Below are 22,086 nucleotides of genomic sequence, written 5' to 3'. Positions count from 1 at the left end.
CCCCCCCAATAGCAAACTTTTATATGGAAGACTTTGAGCAACGAGCTCTAGATTCGGCATGCCTAAAGCCCAAAATTTGGCTCAGATACGTCGATGATATTTTTGCCATTTGGCCCCATGGTCGCGAAGCACTAAATACATTCCTTAGCCTTATTAAATCACTTAAGGAATTGAACAACGTAGATATGAATATAAATTAAATTACACTTTAATAAATATTTCCGATATTTCGGCAATGTCACGTTGCCAAATTCAAAAGGAACTTACAAAAAAAAGGCACGTGCACTTAGGCAATACAACACAGTAACTGAGAATGAAGAGATGAAGCTATTGTTCTCCTAAAAGTCCTGATGGTGCTCTCTAGCGGGCTAAGTAGGTGTTCTTGGCCGTTGGGCTGAAGGTCTGCTGATATAATCCTCCCAAATTTGGGGCAGTCGCATACAACCAAATTTGTCGAGGTTTGGAGAATTTCTTAGGGCTGAGGCTGATTCCATAAATAGTCTTTCGAATTTGTATTTGCTACGGTGTATTACTGTAGCTTTCTTCCACCATATTCTGTGGCATGTATCAAGAGCATGGTCTGCAAGACCAGAATGGCTGTACTTGTGAAAATGGATTTAGTCCTTGTGTTCAGAAATTCTGATATTCGCTGTCCTGCCTGTTTGGCCAAAGTAAGACAGTTTACAACTGCAAGGGACCTGGTATACACCAGGTAGGTCTAGGGGAAGTGGTTGGTCTTTGGTGAAGTGGATAAGGGATGCCAATTTTCTGTAAGGCCTGTAAGAGCTCAGGTCATGTTTTTTTAAGATTTCGGTAATTTTTTCCGAGGTGCCTCGGATGTAGGGAATGGTGATGGATTTAGAGTAGTCCTTGTTGTGGTTTGTAGGTTTTAATATTTTTTGGATTTTTTTTTTTTTTGGGGGGGGGGGGGGTAGCCATTGGCCGAGAATGTGTTGAGGATGTGATTTAGTTCAGTGTTTAGGGCCATGTCGTTAGAACAGATTACTTTAGCCCCTATTGTATAGTGTTTTCACCACTCCATATTGTTGTGTGTGTGTGTGTGGGGGGGAATTGTTGGTGAATGTATCTGCCTGTATGGGTGGGTTTTCTATAAACTGAGAAAACCAAGGTTCCATCAGGCTGGCGGGTGACTAGTATGTCTAGGAAAGGGAGGCTGTTTTCCTCTTTTTCCAGGGTGAACTTGATTCTGGGGGTGCTGGTTGTTTAAGTGTGTTAAGAAGAGTGTTTCAGAGCCATGTGGCCAAATAGCGAACATATCAACATAGCAAAGCCATATGGTTTTTGTGGGGCAGAGGCTAAGGCTTTTTCTTCAAAGGTCTTCATAAAGAAATTGGCCAAGGGTGGGGAGAGTGGTGAACCCATAGCTGTCCCCTCTATTTGTTTGTAGAATTTTCCCTGCCAAACAAAATAGCTCGAGTTCATTGTGAACTGAAATAGGGCTGAGATATCGGGAGAAAATTTAGCTAGGATTAGCTCTAAAGTTACACCAGGTCCCTTGCAGTTGTAAACTGGCTTACTTTGGCCAAACAGGCAGGACAGCGAATATCAAAATTTCTGAACACAAGGACTACATCTGTTTTCACAAGTACAGCCATTCTGGTCTTGCAGACCATGCTCTGGATATACGCCACAGAACACGGTAGAAGAAAGCTACAGTAATACACCGTAGCAAATACAAATTCAAAAAACTATTTATGGAATCAGCCTCAGCCCTAAGAAATTCTCCAAACCTCAACAAATTTGGTTGTATGTGACTGTCCCAAATTTGGGAGGCTTACATCAGCAGACCTTCAGCTCCACGGCCAAGAACACCTACTTAGTCTGCTAGAGGGCACCATCAGGACTTTCAGGAGAACAATAGCTTCATTTCTTCATTCTCGCTGTATTGCCTACGTGCACGTGCCTTTTTTTGTAAGTTCCTTTTGAAAATGGCAACATGACGTTGCTAAAATATCAGAAATATTTATTAAAATGTAATTTAATTTATATTTGTATCTATGTTGTTCAATTCCTTAAGTGATTTAATAATGCATAACCAACATATAAGCCTGTCTACGTGAATCAACATTCCTTAGCCGCCTGAACTAACAGCACAAATGCATCCAATTCACCATTGAAATAGAAAAAAAACAACTCTCTTCTGTTCCTAGACACACTCGTCACATGTCTTCCTTCAGGCTGTCTCTCCTTCTCAGTCTACCGCGAACCTACACACAGCCAGTACATACACAAAACTTCTTATCACTACCCAACACAAAAACTAAGGGTCATAAGCACTCTTAAACACAGAGCTCAAACTATTTGTTCAAATGAACAAGCTCTTAACCATGAATATGAGACCATCAAACATACCTTTATATAGTATAAAGATACAGTATAAAAACCATTTACAAGATCCTCCACAGAGATACCACTAATAACAAAAAAAGATTTCAAGAATGCTATTGCCATACCATATGTTAGAGGCATTTTCAAAAAAATAGATCGAACACTACACAAATACATCAAAACCACCTTTAAACCCTCGACAAAATTAAGATACCTACTCAGTTCTTCCAAGGATCCCCTGCCACACCTAGCTCACCCAGGGGTTTACAAAATACAATGCACATGTAACATACCATACATAGGGGAAACAGGATGAACCATCCCAATCAGAAACCATTTACAAGATCCTCCACAGAGATACCACTAATAACAAAAAAAGATTTCAAGAATGCTATTGCCATACCATATGTTAGAGGCATTTTCAAAAAAATAGATCGAACACTACACAAATACATCAAAACCACCTTTAAACCCCCGACAAAATTAAGATACCTACTCAGTTCTTCCAAGGATCCCCTGCCACACCTAGCTCACCCAGGGGTTTACAAAATACAATGCACATGTAACATACCATACATAGGGGAAACAGGACGAACCATCCCAATCAGAAAGGATGAACACAAATGTCACATTAAATACCTGCATTTTGAAAAACTGGCCTTTCTGACCACACACTCCAAACATACCACAGAATTGATTGGAAAGGTAGCAAGTCCCTACACAGCAGCAAAACCTGATTCGAGCGGAAATTCAAAGAAGCATGTGAAATGCTCAAACATAATACGAATCTGAATAAAAATGGTCTAACCATTCCAAGAATGTGGAGGACCCATCTGCAACCTTCATAGCAACCACAAAGAAAAATCCCAATACAAGAAGACTTGGTGAATTCCAAGTCTTCTTGTATTGGGTACAAGGAATGAAAGTGGAATATTTACTGAATATACAGTAGGCTTGTGTCTGAAGCAAATGTGATTGTCCAAATAGCAAGTGCTGAGTGTTTATTAAGATCTACCATCCTCATGTATACAATATAGAATACAGTGCTAATATTACATTGGATGGAGAGAGAGAAGTGCACAAGAAGAAGGCCCTGGAGCTAGTGCATAACCTGGATAAGCCTTGATACAATATGGACAGATAAGATAACAGCACATATGCTAAAAGAATGTTCAGTTGAAATGGCAAGGTCCTGTTATACCCTTCACCTGGTTGCATCATTTGAATCTTAGCTCAGGAAAAATCCCACAAGAATAGAAAGAAAGCATGACTGTCTTATTGTACAAGGATGGTGTGACAACTGATGTGTCCAACTAATGACCTATCAGTGCCTCTAAAGTGATGAAAATTTTAGAAAAGTTGGTAAGAACTCACATACAGAAATGGGTTGACAGGCAAGCTATATTTTGCAAGGAACAGTATGGATTTATTACCAAACGTAAATTTAGTAAATTTACATTTGGTAGTAATTTGCTTATATTTTATAATAATGTTATGACTGATGGGGATAAAGGGAATGGATACACTATGATACTGTTGGACTTTGATAAGCCATTTGATATACCACATGAAAAGCTCCTTTATTACCTCAAGACATTGACAAATTTAAGCCTGCAGTAGGATTTCTACCCCACAGCCTACTGGATGGAGAGCACAGCTATTATTAGCAGATGATTTTATACTCTTAACCAAATCCAGTATATCTGCAGGATTTCCTCAACTAATTAAATAATGGCTGTGACAAATTTAGCATGAAAATTGCAATAAAGTTTCCTGAATGGAAAATCTACAGAGCAAATCTACAAGTAAAACATTTCAGCTATTTAAGAACAATTTTTAGAAAACAAAAACATTCAACAGAATAAGCAGAGATGGTATGATAATAGTCTTCTGAATAAACTTTTATGAAATAAGAGAGAAATTAGTCAAAACACTAAACCATCTGTAGAGTTTAGTGTTTTGGATAGCACAGCTACTATTAGCAGGTGAGCTATTATTAGCTTGGTTATAAATAAAACATTTTATCAAATACTCATACAGAGATATGAGAAACATTAGGGTAGTAAAAAATAACACCAACGACACACATTTGTATCATTGATGTTATTTTTTTCAACATTAAGGAATGTGTTGGGCAGAGCTAATCTCATGCAGCATAGTCACTTAAAACATATGTCTGATGCCACGAAAATGATCCCAAGGAAGAGCAAGATCAAGGCCGACTGATGTAGTAAGAAGTGGCTTAGAATACTAAAATATAACACCTGAAAATAGTGGAATCTCAATAACAGGCTAACTGAAGAAAAATGTTGATAGGATTTAGTGGTGCTGTAGCTTTCATGTTGTACTATCATAGCATCCTTATACTCCTTGAGGGGGTGTGTTAGTGTGTACATCATCAAATTCCTGATATATATATATATATATATATATATCAGGAATTTGATCATAACATGTATTTCTATATTTCTAACAACAAGTACTATAAAATTATTCTTACATATCCTAGTCATGCAAGTAAAAATGTTTATCCCGAATATCAGGAATTTGATCATAACATGTATTTCTATATTTCTAACAACAAGTACTATAAAATTATTCTTACATATCCTAGTCATGCAAGTAAAAATGTTTATCCCGAAAAAATTCTTGATTTTTTTCTTTCTGTTTATCCCTTGATTAGTGCGTCATTTTTTTCAATAATACCCAAATTCGATCAGTGCGCCTATATACATCTTAAAAATAAATGTTACAGATTTTAAAAAATTTTCTATCTATACATTTTTATGGCTAACTATTTTAAAAAATCACTCACCAGAATGAAATAATTTAGTTACTGATTTAAAACATCTTACAAAGTTATTTTTAATTTTAATTCATACTACATTACTTCTATGTACACTATGTTCCAAATTTTTACTGCCAAATTTATGCCATCTGCTATAGTACGCCCACAGATTCGAGACCCTTCGACACTTCTGCCCATATCACAAAAAGGAGAATCCATTCTGATAATACGGTAATCAATCCATCTTCTGGGATAAGTTGTTTATTATTACATGTCGGAAAATTAACTTCTCTTTTATGATCATTGTAGTTTTTAAAGTGGTAACTATTTTGCTTGCATAACGGTTGGGAAATTTTATCTATAAAGCACGTGATTTCGCGTGTTGGCGACTAATTTATACGTCGTCCTTCATTTCTTTCTCCCCTTCAATGATAACATTCAAGAGTTAATTAAATCTCATTCTGAAGAATTTAGTGATTCTGACCTGCTAAATTTAGATGCACAGCAGGAAGATCCTGAAGCATATGAAGAAAATTTAACCACTGATAGTGAGCCAAAAGAGATTTCACAGAAACAATTTGAAAATATTTTTCGTACAATTGAAGTTTTTAAGCAGCAATGCTTAGAGGCTGACCCTGATGAAGAGAGAAGCAGTAAAATTTGCAGTAGAGTAGAAGAGGCAATAGGACATTCCGTCGGTTGTATGAAAAAAAAAAAAAAAAAAAAAAAATGCCCACCAAAGTGCATTAGCTCAATTCTTTGTTAAGAAGTAGAATAAATAATATTTATATTCTGAATATGTTTTATTGTCTTTCAGCTTCATGGTTTTCCTTTAACTAGGTCCTGAGACATACCTTAATTCTTTTATAAAAAAATTAAGGTTAAAAAAAGAAATTTGAGGAACGAATTATACTTTTTCCCATAGGTTATTATGTAATATATATATTCGATTAGCGAGTTTCCGATTAATGCGCCTGTTTTAAAGAACGCATTAGGCGCACTAATCGAGGGATTGCTGTAGTATGTTTCATCATGATTTGTTATTAAACAACTAGCACTGCCTGTAATTCTCAAGTTGTTCTGACCAGATGTTGAGATTAATAATGATGTTGCATTGAGTGAAAGACATGATGGACTTAGTCATTGTTAATAATCGGATGTTCAAAAACTATCACTTGATGACAATTCATGATGCAAGCTGGCATGTAAACCTCATAATCAATCTGTGAAAAAGTCTGCTGTTATTTGAAATCAAAGATTTGTGTAGAAAACATTTTCCCTGCATGATGGAGTAGTAAATACTGTCCGCTCATCATATGAGAGTTTGTTATTTTCAGTAATGCTAATTACATTGTTAACTCAAATGACCTGGTGCAGAAGGACATCAAGCATGTCCTTATTTCACTAGCAGCCCTTCCAGCTCCCAGACTTGTCACTTGAATACTCAAGAAGAGACTAAGAAAAATTGTAGAAGAGTCAGATTTTTATTTTAAGCGATATTGTCATGAAATCGCTGGGAACGTACCAAGGATCCCAAAAAAGCATACAACATGATGCCAAGAAAAAAGAAGTTCAAAACATTAAAATTATATGGCCCTTTCCTAAGCTGTAAGTCAGCCATTAAAATTGAAAATCCAGGAACATGGTATGATGTAAAATCAGATCTAAGACAAGGGCATAAACTATCTCCAATGTTATTCACCAAAGACAAGACATGGATCATGTTATGATGGAAAGTGGTATTAAACCTATTATCAAAATTAGTGATTTTGATACTCAAGATCTTTATTTTATATAAATAATGTCATACTTCTAAATAAATCCAGTACAAATCTCTGAATATTTATTTTAACAAACTGAATAGTTGCCATAACAAATCTGGTATGAAATCAGCAATAAAAAGATGAGAAATGTACAGCACCATGGAAAACATGAACTGTATTATTCACAGTGGACAACCTATCAGTGGCGGCCCGTACATAAGCACTGCAACACCCCCAAGGAAAAAATGAAAAATTTAAATTTTGTTTGTGTTTATAAATAATAACAAATAACAATGACAGTGATTGAATAGTTAATAATTGGAATTGTTCGATTAATGCTTTAGATTACGAAACAAATACACTGCCATCTAACGCAGTGTCAGAATTATCACGTTTTCGACCAATTGCAGCCAGACTCGCCGATATTTGTTTGCGCTTGAGATTGCATGTTACAAGTCATTCAGACACTGCTCAAACGAACAGTGTATCATATGCTTGCATGCGTTATTTCTGTGAGATATGAAACTTTTATTATTAGTGCGTGTTCGTGGTGAGGATGAACTATTTTTTGCAAATCTTATTTTATTTTGTTAAAATAATATATAATTATTTATTTATTATAGATACAAGGCTGAATTATGACAGGTGTCACTGTTGAAAATATGAAAAGAATTATATTTTTCAATTATCGTTACACGAAACAAATACATTGTGATCTAATGCAGTGTCAGAATTATCTCGTTTGGCCAAATGCAGTCATCTTGCCGATATTTGTTTGCGCTTGTGATTGCATGTTACAAGTCATTCCGACACTGCTCAAACGAGCAGTGTATCGTATGCTTGCGCATGTTATTTCTGTGAGATATTAAACTTTTATTATTGGTGTTTGTTCGTGGTGAGGGTGAAATATTTTTAATAAAGCAATTTTTTAATATGTACAGGTCTAGTTACTTCCTTATGTAAATTTATTTATTAATAAATTGGTTATTGATTAGGAAAAAAAGAATTTTTAAAATTTTTATTTTGTATATGCAGCATCCCCACTTAATTTTCACTGGCCGCCACTGCAACCTATAGAACAAGTGAAACATTTAGCCATAATTTTGAATATAGATAGCAATTAAATTTGGAAATAGATAACAGAATAAGAAAAGTTAGTATGGTGAAGAGTAAGCTGAATAAATTTATATGAGCAAAAACACTAAACTAGCAGTATACAAGGAGCATTCAAACCAATTTTGACTTATGGATCTGAGAGATGAAGTGAAAATAAATCAGTTTGATCAGAACCTAGAGACCACAGATACAAGAATTTAAAAAAAAAATATATATATATATATATATGAGAGTGAATCAATGGCAGAATAATATTAAAAGTGAAGCTTAAAAGTAAGGAACTTGACATCGTTAGCATTCAAGAATGTGTGAGCAGAGATAATTTAAGGTGGTAGAGTCACTTAAAGCAAATGAAAAAGGTTAGCAAAACACGTGTTTGATGTCGGGATGACAAGAAAAAAGATCCAGATGATGACCAAAGATCTGTATGAACTGATGCTGTTAGTCACGTCAAAAAAAAAACTGGAAATATTTAAAATGCTGCATTGGTTGTTTAGTTATCACTTGTAACCAAATTTGACGAGTTTTACAAGGCAACACTCTTTTTCAAGAAGACGATGGTAGACAGCAACTAGTGGTGTAAACTGAGAGGATAAAATAAGTGACTGGACTTGGCATAATGTCATAAGTTGTTACTAGAGTGATTTTTTCAAGAGAAGAAAGCTAGAATTGAAATACAGACATAAATTATACAGATGCAGCCTAAAGTCAACATAATATAATAAAATATATTTGGCCAGTGTGAGAAATAAATATGCTTAAACATATTTTTATGTCAAAATGGAAGTTTGATTTTCATCTTTGAAAAGTGCAAATTATCCTGGTCTAGGCTTGTACAATGTATTTCTGTATACGTGATATATGAAATTGATTAGGTACATATATAACTTTTTTTTGTAAAAGAAAATTTGATAATTTTTATGTTGTACTTTTCCATTTTATATCTCTAAATTTTATTCTTTACAGATCAGAAAATTAGGATATTTTTAATGAATATTGTTGTGTCATTTATATATATTTACACATATGCACATAATACATAATATCCCCCCCCCCCCCAAAAAAAGTAGTTCCAGCTTTTAATTGTTTAAAAGATTAGTGGAAGCAAACTTATTTACCATAGTATTGCTGTTTTTGATCAAATACAGTGATCAAAGTATATCTTTCGTATATCTTTGAAAAAATTACCATTTCAAAGTATATCTTTGAAATGCTTCAAACTGAAAAAAAAATGACATTCTGTCAAGATGGAAGGTGAAATATTTTATATATATTTGCAAAACAAAGTTAAATGAAATATGGAAACTTAAAACTTAACCGATAAGTTTAAACCTGAATTATACATATTTAAAATTATATAATTAAAAGTATGAACAACTCAGTAAAGGATGGATAACATAACAGGAAATGCATACAAATTATGTGATATATAATATATATTCACAATATATATATGTGTGTGTGTTTACAGTTATGTAGGAACATTGGAATAAGGCTCTGTAAAAACACTAACAAGATGGAGCATTTCCTCTTATCAAAAATTAAACATACAAAGAAAGATACCTTTAAGATGCACAATTTTACTTATTTACAAAGTTTTTTTTACCTGTTTTTCTTTCCTTCAACATGAATTTTGCTACTCTAGTTTGCCTTACTTTGATTTATTGCAATTAGGAGGTGGTTTAGGAGGGATTAAATTCTTTTATATAAATTATTTTAATATGAATGAGGGGAAGAAAAGAGCTAATTTAACTATAAGAAATCAAAATCACAGCTTTTGTAATTTTTGAATATATACACATTGGATGTATTTAAGCATTTACCTTCACTACAATAATATTTAAAACAAAGTAGCTTTTCACAGAATAGAATCATGTATAATCTTACTTATAGTTAAAAACTCGCATAACTTAAGTTGGAACACTGATAAATATCCCAAAATATCCTCTTAGACACATTAACAGTTCTTCAGTGTGACATAAATCAGATTTGAGCACACAAGAAATGGTTTGAATAAAATAAATGTCATGATACTTGTTAACCAATAGTACTTTATCTTAGATTTTCTACAAATTTCATGATAGTACATCGATGAATATTGTCATCTTTGGGACCATCATCACTTAATAACTTTGTCCCGTTCTCCCAGTCCCAAAACATCCTCTTGGTGAAACAGTACCTAAAATAGATAAATAAAATAAATCAGTAATCTTTTGTTACTTAACACTAAGTACTGATTTTCTTTTAATAGTTCATAGCACTCTGTTTACCTAACAATTTTAATTAGTTCAAATGTTGACAAATATGTAGGAAACTAGAATGTAGCATTTATACATTAATGATATAGCAGAAGATTTGATGGGGAATATTTAGTTGTTTGCTGATGATGCAAAACTAGGTAGGACAGTAGATGATAAAGGTGATGCAGACATCTTATAGGATAATTTAAATAGATTGGCAGTATGGACAAAGGACAATAGTCGATAATGCACTTCAGGATGAAAAGATTACACATTCATATCATAATAATTAAGGGGATAAAAATCTGTTGTTGTTCAACTGCCAGTAAGCAAAACTCTAAGATCAAAAACTACGAATCTATGAGTTTCATATATACCGAAAAACTATCGGCGAATCCAAGTGTAAATGACCAATTGGTAGTACAACACCAAGGCAACTCGAAGCAAAGGTGGAGCAAGCTCCCTCACTATCCCTGATATTTTCTCATAATGTAAAAACACAGCCCCTAGGGGATGCAATACTGTAATTATGTTATGAGGAGAGGTCACTACCCAGACCAGTTTCAACCTTTTTTGAGGTCTCATCAGTGAGTAGGTAGACCTGGAAGATAACAAGGTTTAAGTGAAAAGAACTTACACAAAACAGACACACCATTATGTCCTATTGTAGAAGGAATCGACAGCCCAAATTACCACTTAGCCAAAAAATTAGCAGCCACACTCAAGGAATTGGTTAGTCATTCCCCTTCCTACATAAAAAATACACAATTCATAAACAAAATTAAAAATATTACACTCAACGACCAAGATCTATTAGTCAGCTTTGACATAACTTCCCTTTTCACCAATGTCCCAATCAATGATACTATCCTACTCTTACAGAACATATTTCCACACGACATCACGGCCCTCTTTGCCCACGTACTCCGCTCCAGATATTTCGTGTGGCAAAACAATTTTTACCTTCAAAAAGAAGGTACCGCCATGGGCTCTCCACTCTCCCCCCCCCCAATAGCGAACTTTTATATGGAAGATTTTGAGCAACGAGCTCTAGGATCGGCATGCCTAAAGCCCAAAATTTGGCTCAGATACGTCGACGATATTTTCGCCATTTGGCCCCACGGCCACCAAGCACTAGATACATTCCTTAGCCACCTGAACAAACAACACGAACGCATCCAATTCACCATTGAAATAGAAAAAAAACAACTCTCTTCCGTTCCTAGACACACTTGTCACACGTCTTCCTTCAGGCTGTCTCTCCTTCTCAGTTTACCGCAAACCTACACATACAGGCCAATACATAAACAAAACTTCCTATCACCACCCAACACAAAAACTAGGGATTATAAGCACCCTTAAACACAGAGCTCAAACCATTTGTTCAACTGAACAAGCTCTTAACCATGAATATGAGACCATCAAACATACCTTTATAAAAAATGGATTACAGTATAAAAACCATTCACAAGATCCTCCACAAAGATACCACTAATAACAAAAAAGATTTCAAGAATGCTATTGCTATACCATATGTTAGAGGCATTTCAGAAAAAATAGACAGAACACTACACAAATACAACATCAAAACCACCTTCAAACCCCCGACAAAATTAAGGCACCTACTCAATTCTTCCAAGGATCCTCTGCCACACTTAGGCCACCCGGGGGTTTACAAAATAGATTGCACTTGTAACATACCGTACATAGGGGAAACAGGACGAACCATCCCAATCAGAAAGGATGAACACAAACGTCACATAAAATACCTCCATTTTGGAAAAACAGGCCTTTTTGACCATGCACTCCAAACATACCACAGAATTGACTAGAAAGGTACCAAGTCCCTACACCGCACCAAAACCTGGTTTGAGTGTAAATTCAAGGAAGCATGTGAAATGCTCAAACATGATCCGAATCTGAATAAAAATGATGGTCTAACAATTCCAAGAATGTGGAGGACCCATCTACAACCTTCATAGCAACCACAAAGAAAAATCTCAATACAAGACCCAGTGCAGTGTTTTTTTTTTTTTTTTTCCTTTGAACATTCAATAGCAACCTGGACAAATCCAGAAGATAATCGTAATATAACTGTATAATTCCAGAAGAAGCCTAGTACATGAGGACTTTAGCAGAGTTTATTGTAGTTTTTTTTTTTTATTTATTTTTATTTTTTATTTATTTTATTTATTTTTTTCCACTAGAGGGCAGGCTAAGAAAAAAAGATTAGTTAACAATGTAGATGTAATTTACTTGTGTAGTGTGCAACAGCATGTAGCTTGTTCTTATACTTCTGAATGTATCCTTCTGAAGATGACCTCAATACAGGGGTCTAAACGTAAAGTTACTGTTTTATTTGTAATCAGTAAAATAATCTTTTTAACACGTGTGTTTTGTTTCCCTAATTTAATTAATATGTATAGAGCATCCTGTTTGTCCAAAGTACGACAGATTGCAGTTACAAGGAACTTGATATACACCAAGCAGAGACATAGTTGAGCATTTATCTTTAGAAGAGGGGAAATAGGTGGATGTTTTGTTAATAGGGATATAAGTGGCTGTTAAATCATCTTTCTTCAAAATTCTTGAAATCGGCTCTGAAATCCCAGAAAATATGAAATTGGAACTTGACGTATTGATTCTTTGTTGTTCTGGATTGGATTGTACGAATCGAACAGATGTGCATTTTTTTTTGAGAAGCCATTTAATTTCACGTGATGTTTGATGGTTAAAAGTTCTTTCTGTAATTCATGAGGAGTTGAGCAATTAGTTCTAGCTCATCAAATTAAACATTTTATGATTCCTGTTTTTTGATAAGGATGATGGGCAGATTGTCTGAGAATGTAACATCCAGTAAAAATGGGTTTTCTGTAAACTGTTCTTATCAGAATACCTGAAGGTGAGCAGATGAGGAGGATGTCTAAAAAGGATAACTTGACTTTTTCAATCTCATGGTGTAAACTTAATACGAGGATGTAAGGAATTTTTTTAAATTGAGATCTTTAATTCTTACATTAGTCTAATGTTATCTTTAATTGAATTTATAAATTAAGATTGTTATATGAAACTGTGAATTAATACCTATAATTTATTTGTCACTCTGATGAAATTTACCTCTCTTTAATGCTTAGCAATGTAACATCACGTGGCTCGTTCTACTTTTGAATGATCAATTGTTTGTATTCCACCTTGTAAAACTGTTCCTATCAAGCCACTGAGGATAGTCTGTTAGTTTCAGACTGAATATTTGGCAAACATTAAAATATTCTTGTGATAATGTGTTTATAATTCTGTATTTAATTATAAAAGTGAAAAGAAACCAGAAAATGGTCATACAGAACACAAAAAATGATGAAATGGATACTGAAAAGGATCCCCCCCCCTCACACATACATTTGTTGGACTGTCTTAACCAGGAGTTCAGGAGAGCCACATCTGTAAATGTGCAAGAACATTATTTACAGAACTTCACAACCTTGGTTTTCATAGAAGGGATGCTGCAAACTATGCAGTCATTACCTCAAAGAATGTTTTACAACTTATTTGGCGCACAAGTTACTAGAATGTTGACTGTTGGGATCCTGTAAAAAACACAATACACAAGCTTCAAATCAGATGGATGAATTTTTTGAGAATGCCTCCCCTGAGGAGTCATAGTGCTGAGAAAAAAATGAAAAAATGAATGCTGAATCTCATTCTGGACATTTCAGTGTTGATTACATTCTGGAAGTCCTATTAAAATGGAAACAACCTGAACATGATAATGCCATTATCCCTTACTGCAAGTATTTCGTAATATAGTTGCAAGCAGTGATACAGAATACTAAATAATATGTTGTTGAAATGCTAAGGAATCTATACCTAGTCCATCCATAAATACTGTTACAACTTGAACTTGCTTTCAGCATGTGTAAACCACATGTATAACATGTATATAGCAGCATCCAATGTTTGAGATGTTCCCCTTTTGCCTTCACGCATGCCGAAAGACTGTGAGGCCACATATTGATGGTAGCATGCATAACGTGGGTTGCATAAACTGGAGAATATGGGATTGGAATATAAACTCTTGACTTGGATCAGGGGATGGTTGACAGACAGACATCAAAAAGCGGGGTATACAGTGGGTGTGAATCTGCCAGATTTAAGGTGACCAGTGGTGTAACTCAGGGTTCAGTCCTAGGGCCATATTGTTCAATCCATACATTAAAGACATCAGCAGGGTCTAACATCAGATGTGCAATTGTTTTGCCAATGATGCAAAGTTAGGCAGGGCAATCAGGGATGCTACTGATATTCAGCATTTACAAAATGATTTGAATAGGCTGGAAATTTGGGCAAATGAAAATGGCTGTTAGTTTAATGTTAGTAAGTGTCAAGTTATGCACTTTGGCATGATAAGATTTCCAGCAGCATATTATATTAACAGGATTATGCTAAAAGAAACTGAGGAGGCAAGGGATCTTGGCATATTGGTGAATAAGAATTTGAAGTTAAAGGTCACATAGCAAAAGTTGCAAATATAACGCAGAGAGGATAATTGCGATGTTGAAGCAAACCTTGACATCTACGGATAAGGAAGTCATTTTGCCTCTTTATACGCTTTGATCTCCTGGATAAAGAAGAGTTGCAAAGATTATATATGAATTATGGGATTTAGATTATGAGGACAGATTGCGAGTATGTGGATTACAGACTCTGTTTAACAGGAGAAAGAGGGGTGATATGATAGAGGTCTATACACTTTTCAATGGGTGTTATAGGATATCATCTGATGAAATTTTTTGTTATATGGAAAGTGGGGGAGAGAACACGGTGCATCCATAGAAGTTAAGTTTGTTCACAGTCAGGAAAGGGGTGAGAGCTAGGTTTTTCTCTCACACAGCAGTGAGTGAGTGGAATAGTTTGCTTTTAGGGGTCGTGAGTGCATCTACTATGAATGAATTTAAGGGAAGGTAATGACAGCTGATTTGGATGATTTATAGCTTCCCTTGAGGTCTCAGATAATAATAATGATGTGGAACTATAAGGTGGTTGATTATGAGAAGCTCCATAGTCAACTAGCATCAATACATTGGGTTGAATTGCGCAGAAAAGATGTTGACAGCACACAGGAAATGATAAGGCAGTATCTAAACATAAGCAATGCATAACTGCATACCAAGAGTTAAGTGAATAAATACAGTAGGAGTGAGATGGAAGAACAGTGAAATCAAACAAGCAGTGTTACGAAAGAAGTTGTTATGGAGGAAGTACAAGACTATTTGCAGTGAACAGATGCATAAAGAATATAAACTGCAGGTCAGAAAAGTGACAAGCATGGTTAAAAAAGAAAAGTAGAATATTACAGGAGACTGGCCAGTCAGGTTAAAGTTAATCCAAGGGAATTTTACTGCTATGTGGAAAAATAATCATGACAGGTTAACAATGGTGGATAGTTATTGTAGCAGAGTAACCATAACAAATGATATAGTGGAATTATTTAAGTAAAACTTCATCAGTGTATATCACAGGTATGATATACACTGATGGTATGAATGATGCTGTGCAACATGTAGAAGGGGGAAGTAAGGATTGAGAGATTAAAGGTGAAAGAATCAGAGTTGTATCAAGTGTTGCTTGGGTTAGATGTTAATAAGGCTGTGGAAATGGATGACATATTATCACGTATTTTTAAAGAATGTGAAAAGAGTTAGCCATGCACTTGACCTAGTTATTTAATGAAAGTCTTGCAGTGGGGAGGGTTCCTAAGGAGTGGAAAGAAGGCAAAATAATACCTCTCCACAAGCATGGTTTGCAAACAGAAGTTTCCAGTTATAGACTGGGCTGTATATCTGCAGTTGTGATCAAAATGTTGGAAAAATTGGTTAGAAACAGAATATATGATTGGGGTTGATGGACATAAGATTCTCTGTGATGGTTAGTGTGGATTTGTGAAGGACAAGTCTTGTTTTAGCAATTTGCTTAAATTTTATGATAAGGTGACGAATGCATTGTATAAAGGAGATTCATATATATATATATATATATACGATGATTTTCTTGGGCTTTGCAAATGCATTTGATAAATTACCAGGTGGCAGATTAGTGTATAAGCTGCAGAAGGTGGGATTAGATAGCAGATTGGTTAGATGGATTGAAGACTGTCTTTCTGAAATATACCAGCAAGTTTTGCATGATGGAGCAGTGCCTCAGAAAAGGAAGGTGCCCAGTGATGTTGTGTCTCAGAGTTCTGTTCTTGCCCCACCCCCCATTGTTTAACTTATTTGTTAATGGTATTTCATGTGGATTGATTTGGGTTCTTCAAATGTTTGTGGATGATGCGAACTTAGATAGAATTATCAGGAGTAGTGCTGATGTTAATTCTCTATTGGAAGAGTTGAATAGACTTTTAGCTTGGACAAATGAGTGGGGTTGCAGTTTTAATATTAATAAATGCAAGGTGTTACATTCTGGGATACAGAGATATAAGGCTATATACTATATTGGTGGAGCTGTACTTCAGGAAGTAGATGAGCTTTGGGATCTTGGGGTGATAGTAGACAGTGGGTTAATGGTCCGAGGGCACACTGTGTGTTGTGAAGATTGCACATCATATTGCTGCTGTGATAAAAAGTACATGTAGGAATAACTTTGGCCGAGTTGTTAGCGTATCCGCTCTCAAGCCAAAAGGCTGTGGGTTAAAATGTTTGTGATTGTCTGTTAAAATACTAGTGGTGGTCGACGGTAGATGGTGTTGGTGTAACGAGTCTTTGGACTCCCTGGAAGTGTTATATAATAATAATAAGAAGAAGATGGTGGCGGTGTCTCTATATAAGGCATTGGTTAGACCACATATAAATGGGGTTTTTTCCGAGAAAAGTCACAGTGATGATGGACTACTGTTCTCAAATTTAGTCACCTAGTTTTCATTGTGATGTGGAAATGCTAGAGAGGATCCAAAAATGAATGACCAAAGTCTAGTTTTTTGAATGATTAAAGTTATATCAGGACTCTGGAGTGTTGGTTATGAAGAGTGAGACAGTGTGGATTACAGAGGTTGACAGACAGGAGGAAAAGAGGAGATATGACAGAGACTTTCAAGTTAGTTAAGGGATTCCATCAGATTAATAAAAAAGCATCTATAAAAAGAGTGGATGTTAAGATGGGAAGAACAAGAGGCCATCCCTGGAAGTTGCATAAAGATATGTTGAAGAAGCATTTGAGGAGCATATTGTTTAAGTGGAGAGTTGTTAGTTAGTGGAATGCATTGTGAATGCAGGAAGAGGAATGGAGAATCCTATCATCAACAAAACTATGGATAGGAATTTAAGCTAGAGAGAGAAACAGCCCTTGACATATAGGATGGAGAGCATGGACAGAGTACCAGAACCTTAAAATATTCCGGTAGTGATAAAGAAATCTGATGAGAGAGATCCATCAACTATAACATGTAAAGAATGACCAGAGAGGAAACTGACTACCCAATCACAATGGATAGAGAAAGATTTGAAATGGTTATAGTTAGTGAGGAGGTCTGTCGAAGAATGAGAATAGCAGAATCCATATTGGGAGTGGGTCTCTGTAGTGAAGAAGCTGGTTATAGATGACCCTATTCATCATTTTCAAAAGGTACTGAGGAGCAAGCAATGAGAAAAGGTTTGAAAGTCATATTTTACCTCCCTTTTTATGGACAGGATGAAGCCTGTTTCGGTGCTATTCGGTAGATGCTAGACGAGTATGACAGCTTACAGAAACAATACACAACGGGTGTTAATTCTGGAGCACAAGTTCTTAGCAAATTGATTATATCTACTCACTTGATATTCCTCTGCCGTACTGTAAATAAATGGGGAAGGTTTCTCTAATGACTCTTGATGCACAGAGAATTGTCTTCCAGTACTTTTCATAATTCAAAGTTTGAAATAAGTAGGATGAAATAAAAAAAGACAGGATATTAAAGTATAATCAGCCATCTGTCTCTTGTCCCACATTCATTTACATGTGAATTTCATGGACTTTAAGTAAAAACACAGCAACAAACATATCATCCAGCTATTAAATATCTGACTTGTAATATAAATGGGGTTCTTTCCGAGACAAGTCACAGTGATGATAAGTTATCAACTGCAATAGCTCCTCATCACCATCAGGATATTAAGGATACTGAATGGCTGTGCTGGATGATGTCTTGGTTGCTATATATCATCAAATAAAATGAAATTACCTGAAATTTGCAACTGAATCTTTAGGACATTCATAAACAGACTTTCGAGTTCTTGTATGGAACCAATACTTGTGCATGCTCTTTTTACTAAAAGCCATCATCCAAGGTTCTGTTGAATGGTATAAAGCAGGTTATTAGTAACTTTTTGTTACAGAACAGTTTCTGTTATTATCATATCTTAATTTACACAATTTAATTATGCTAGAAATGAATGAAAATTTAGTTACAGAGCATTACAAACCAGTGCTTTCAAAAAAGATGCCAGTAATCATTCTTTGTTTGCTGGAATAATTGGAGATTTAAAGGATATGAAAAGAAAACTAAAAAAATATTTATCTATATTGTTACTTCATGGTGGGATAGCTTTTTCTTTCTTAAAGATAGTAGCTGTTGCTGTCTACTATTGCCAAAATAGGCAACTTAAATGTTTGCTCATTCCTGTAGAAATCTTAATGCCCATCCAAAGAGGATTATCATAATCCACTAACTACAGCAATGCTCAGAAGCAAGCTTGGAGGATAGTAAAATTTTATCTTAATCATTAAAAAAAAAGTTTTTGATACTAGTCTCATTTTCTCACTTATTTTTTTAATTTCTTAACTGTGGAAGGGGAAAAGAAACTAGTAATCCTTTTCGTTTTTTATTTTAAGGTTCAAGACTTTTTTTTTTGTATGATGAACAGAAAATTTGCAAAAGTTGGATAAAACTTAATAAAATGATTTACTTAACATGTTCACAAGGGGAAGTGACAAATGAACTCATGTTGTACTTGATCTTCAGGCAGGACACTAGAATTTGTCCAGTGCATATCTTAGTTTTGTACTAGAAAGAAAATGATCCTATATAATGAAATACCTACTTGGAAAGAAGTAAATGAACACCCCCACGGGCAAGGTGCAGCATGTCATGTAACAAATCAGATGTTTATAGCCAGTATAAATTATTGGAGGAATATGATGCTTCCAAGTTAATGCAACTGTCCAGATGAAATGGCTGCGATAAGGGAACTGATGGAATCTGAAAGAGGTGTTGTGATAGGATGGCATGTTGAAGGCCTATCTGTTTGGCAAATTGTTGATAAACTGAGCCATCCAAGGTCATCAGTGATACCATACTGAGATGGAAGCATAAATAGTCAACTGCATGTGCTACCTCCAGTGGACGACCCACCATACTCACCAAAAGTGACCATAGGGTGCTATGAAGCATAATATATAACAACTGCCATTCATCGGCCAAAACATTGAATGTGGAATTTCAGGCATTGACTGGAACCTGAATCTGCACAAACACATTCAGAACAGAGGCTAATAACATGGATTTCCATGGTAGGACTGCAATATAAAGTCCAACATGCAGTGTCATCTTCAACAGTGCAAAGAGCATGTACAGTAAGATGTTTGGAAGCTTGTGTTATGGAGTAATGAATCACACTACACCCTTTACTGAGCAGATGAACATCTATTACCAGAGTACATAAACCCCAACTATGAAATTTGGAGGTGGTGGTGTGATGGTATAGTCTTGTTTTTCTTGATTTGGCCTAAGAATTCTGCTTGTGGTGACAAACATTGAACACTGAGAGGTATCTGAACATTGCAATGCTTCCTACTTTGTGGTGCTTCTATGGAACTGATCATTGTCTCTTTCAAGCAAGACATTGCAACCCATCAAGGCTACTACTGTAATTACATGGTTTGTGGACATGAATGTCACCACGCTTCACTGGTCTCCACAGAGATCTGATCTCAACCCTACTGAATATCTGTGGGATGAACTGGAGCATCAGGTGAGGTCAAGGCACATCCAAGCCACAATGCAGTCCAGGACCTCAATTATATGCCTAGAGGAAGAATAGTCCAAAATTCCCATTGATTGCTACTGTATGCTTGTGGAAAGTGTACCCTGTGTAGGACTGTTACAGTCATCAGAGCGAAAGGTGCCCACCTTATGTCTTACTAAGGTGGCTGTTTGTTCCTCACACTATAGTGTCCATTGGCTTCTTTCCAAGCAGTGCAAATCTCCCCTTACAAGCACCATATTGCACACAAACACAATCAATATATATTGTATTTATTGAATAATTAGAGTATTTAGTTGTAATTAAAAACAACTGGAATGAACACCATACTACATAATTCCAAACCAAAGTAAAAGTTTTATTGTAGCACAAAAATGCAGCTGCTTGAGGCACAACTCGCATGAGACACAGCCTGGCATGAACATGGTAATATACATAAACATGCAAGTAATTTAAAATTCTAAAAATTATATCAAATATCATAACAATAGACATATTAAAAATGCAAATTTCATTAAATAACTAAGCTTATTTGAAGACCAGGTAAAAGTGTAAAAAAATTACTGAAAATCACAAATTTCTAAATGTATTGAATATTTATATCAAATGTTACTGTTTATAACAGGTGCTGATATGCTGTATCATTGCATGCTGTTTACCCCCCCCAAAAAAAAATTGTTATAAACCATACTCAGTTCCCTGTCGATATGTAATCACTACTAGCTATATTTTATTTCACAGATACAGAATTCATTGCGGCTGTAAACAAATTAGCAGACACAGATGCTTCTCATTCTGCAGAATGTCATGATCTTTGGTCTATTCAATGAAATGAAATCATATTATTATTATTGCACCCTTCATAGAGTAGGCAGACTCATTATGGGAGGCTCATTCAACTAGCAACATATTTATCATATAGAATCTTAAAATCCTTAACTCCTTTCATTACACATTTTGGTAATGCATGCCATGCCAGCAAAGGTTGGTCGATTGGTAGAGCCTCTACTACTAATGACTCATGTAAAAAGTTAAGTTTGAGCATGGTTAGTAGTTGGAAGGGGATCAATCATTCAATTCTGTTGGCACACACTCTCCCTCGATGCGTCTTTGGACTCCCTGGAGGTGTCACATAATAATAATAATTCACTGACAATTATCCATGTAAAAAATCCACTCCTCACCACACTTTTATATAACTTTCAGGGATGGCCTCTAGTTCTTCCCATCTCACCTTTTATTCTTTTTATACCCCCCCCCCCCCTGGCATAATCCGATAAAATCCCCTCTCACTAACTTAAATGTCTCTATCATATCACCTCTTTCGCTCCTATCCACCAAACTCTACAATCCACATTTCTTCAACCTATCCATAGCAAAGTTCCAACATTGTCTTAAGTCACTCATCTCTGGACTCTCTCCAATGTCTCGACATTGCATTGAAAACCAGGTGATCAGATCTGAGCACAATAATCCAAGTGTCTTATACAGTGCACAACTATTTCTTATACCTATAGGTTAGAGTATTTCTTATCATAGCAGCACTATGATGTAGAGCCTTTGCAACACTTCACATCACTCCCAAATCTCTAATCTCATCCACTTTGTGCAGTATGGCACCATCGATATAGTACACAGTCTTATATTTCTGCACTATGCAACACCTTGCACTTATTGATATTAAAACTACAACACCACTCCTTTGTCCAAGTAAAAAGTCTATTCAAATCTCTCTGAAGGGAATTAACATGAAAAGTGCTACTTATAATTCTTCCCAACTTTGCATCATCAGCAAACAACAAAATATCTCCAGTCAGTCC

General features: G+C 35.4%; 1 protein-coding gene across 1 annotated transcript in view; it reads right to left on the bottom strand.

Annotated features, from left to right (window-relative positions):
• Positions 1–9,266: 9,266 nt before the first annotated feature.
• Cmtr1 (Cap methyltransferase 1) overlaps positions 9,267–22,086 on the bottom strand; it is a 378,564-nt gene continuing 365,744 nt past the window's right edge. Inside the window, exons 23-24 of the mRNA XM_090398617.1 lie at positions 18,466–18,574; positions 9,267–10,195 (exon numbers count right to left, since the gene is read on the bottom strand). Coding sequence (XP_090254743.1) covers positions 10,069–10,195; positions 18,466–18,574 — 236 coding nt within the window. The 3' untranslated portion in view covers positions 9,267–10,068. The remainder of the gene's footprint in view (positions 10,196–18,465; positions 18,575–22,086) is intronic.

The sequence above is a fragment of the Typopeltis vanoorti genome, chromosome 10 (assembly GCF_054136105.1).
Source record: "Typopeltis vanoorti isolate ZY-2024b chromosome 10, IOZ_Tvanoo_1.0, whole genome shotgun sequence".
NCBI lineage: Eukaryota > Metazoa > Arthropoda > Arachnida > Uropygi > Thelyphonidae > Typopeltis > Typopeltis vanoorti.
The sequence above is the reverse complement of the archived record's forward strand: the minus strand, read 5'-3'. Positions and strand labels throughout refer to the sequence as shown.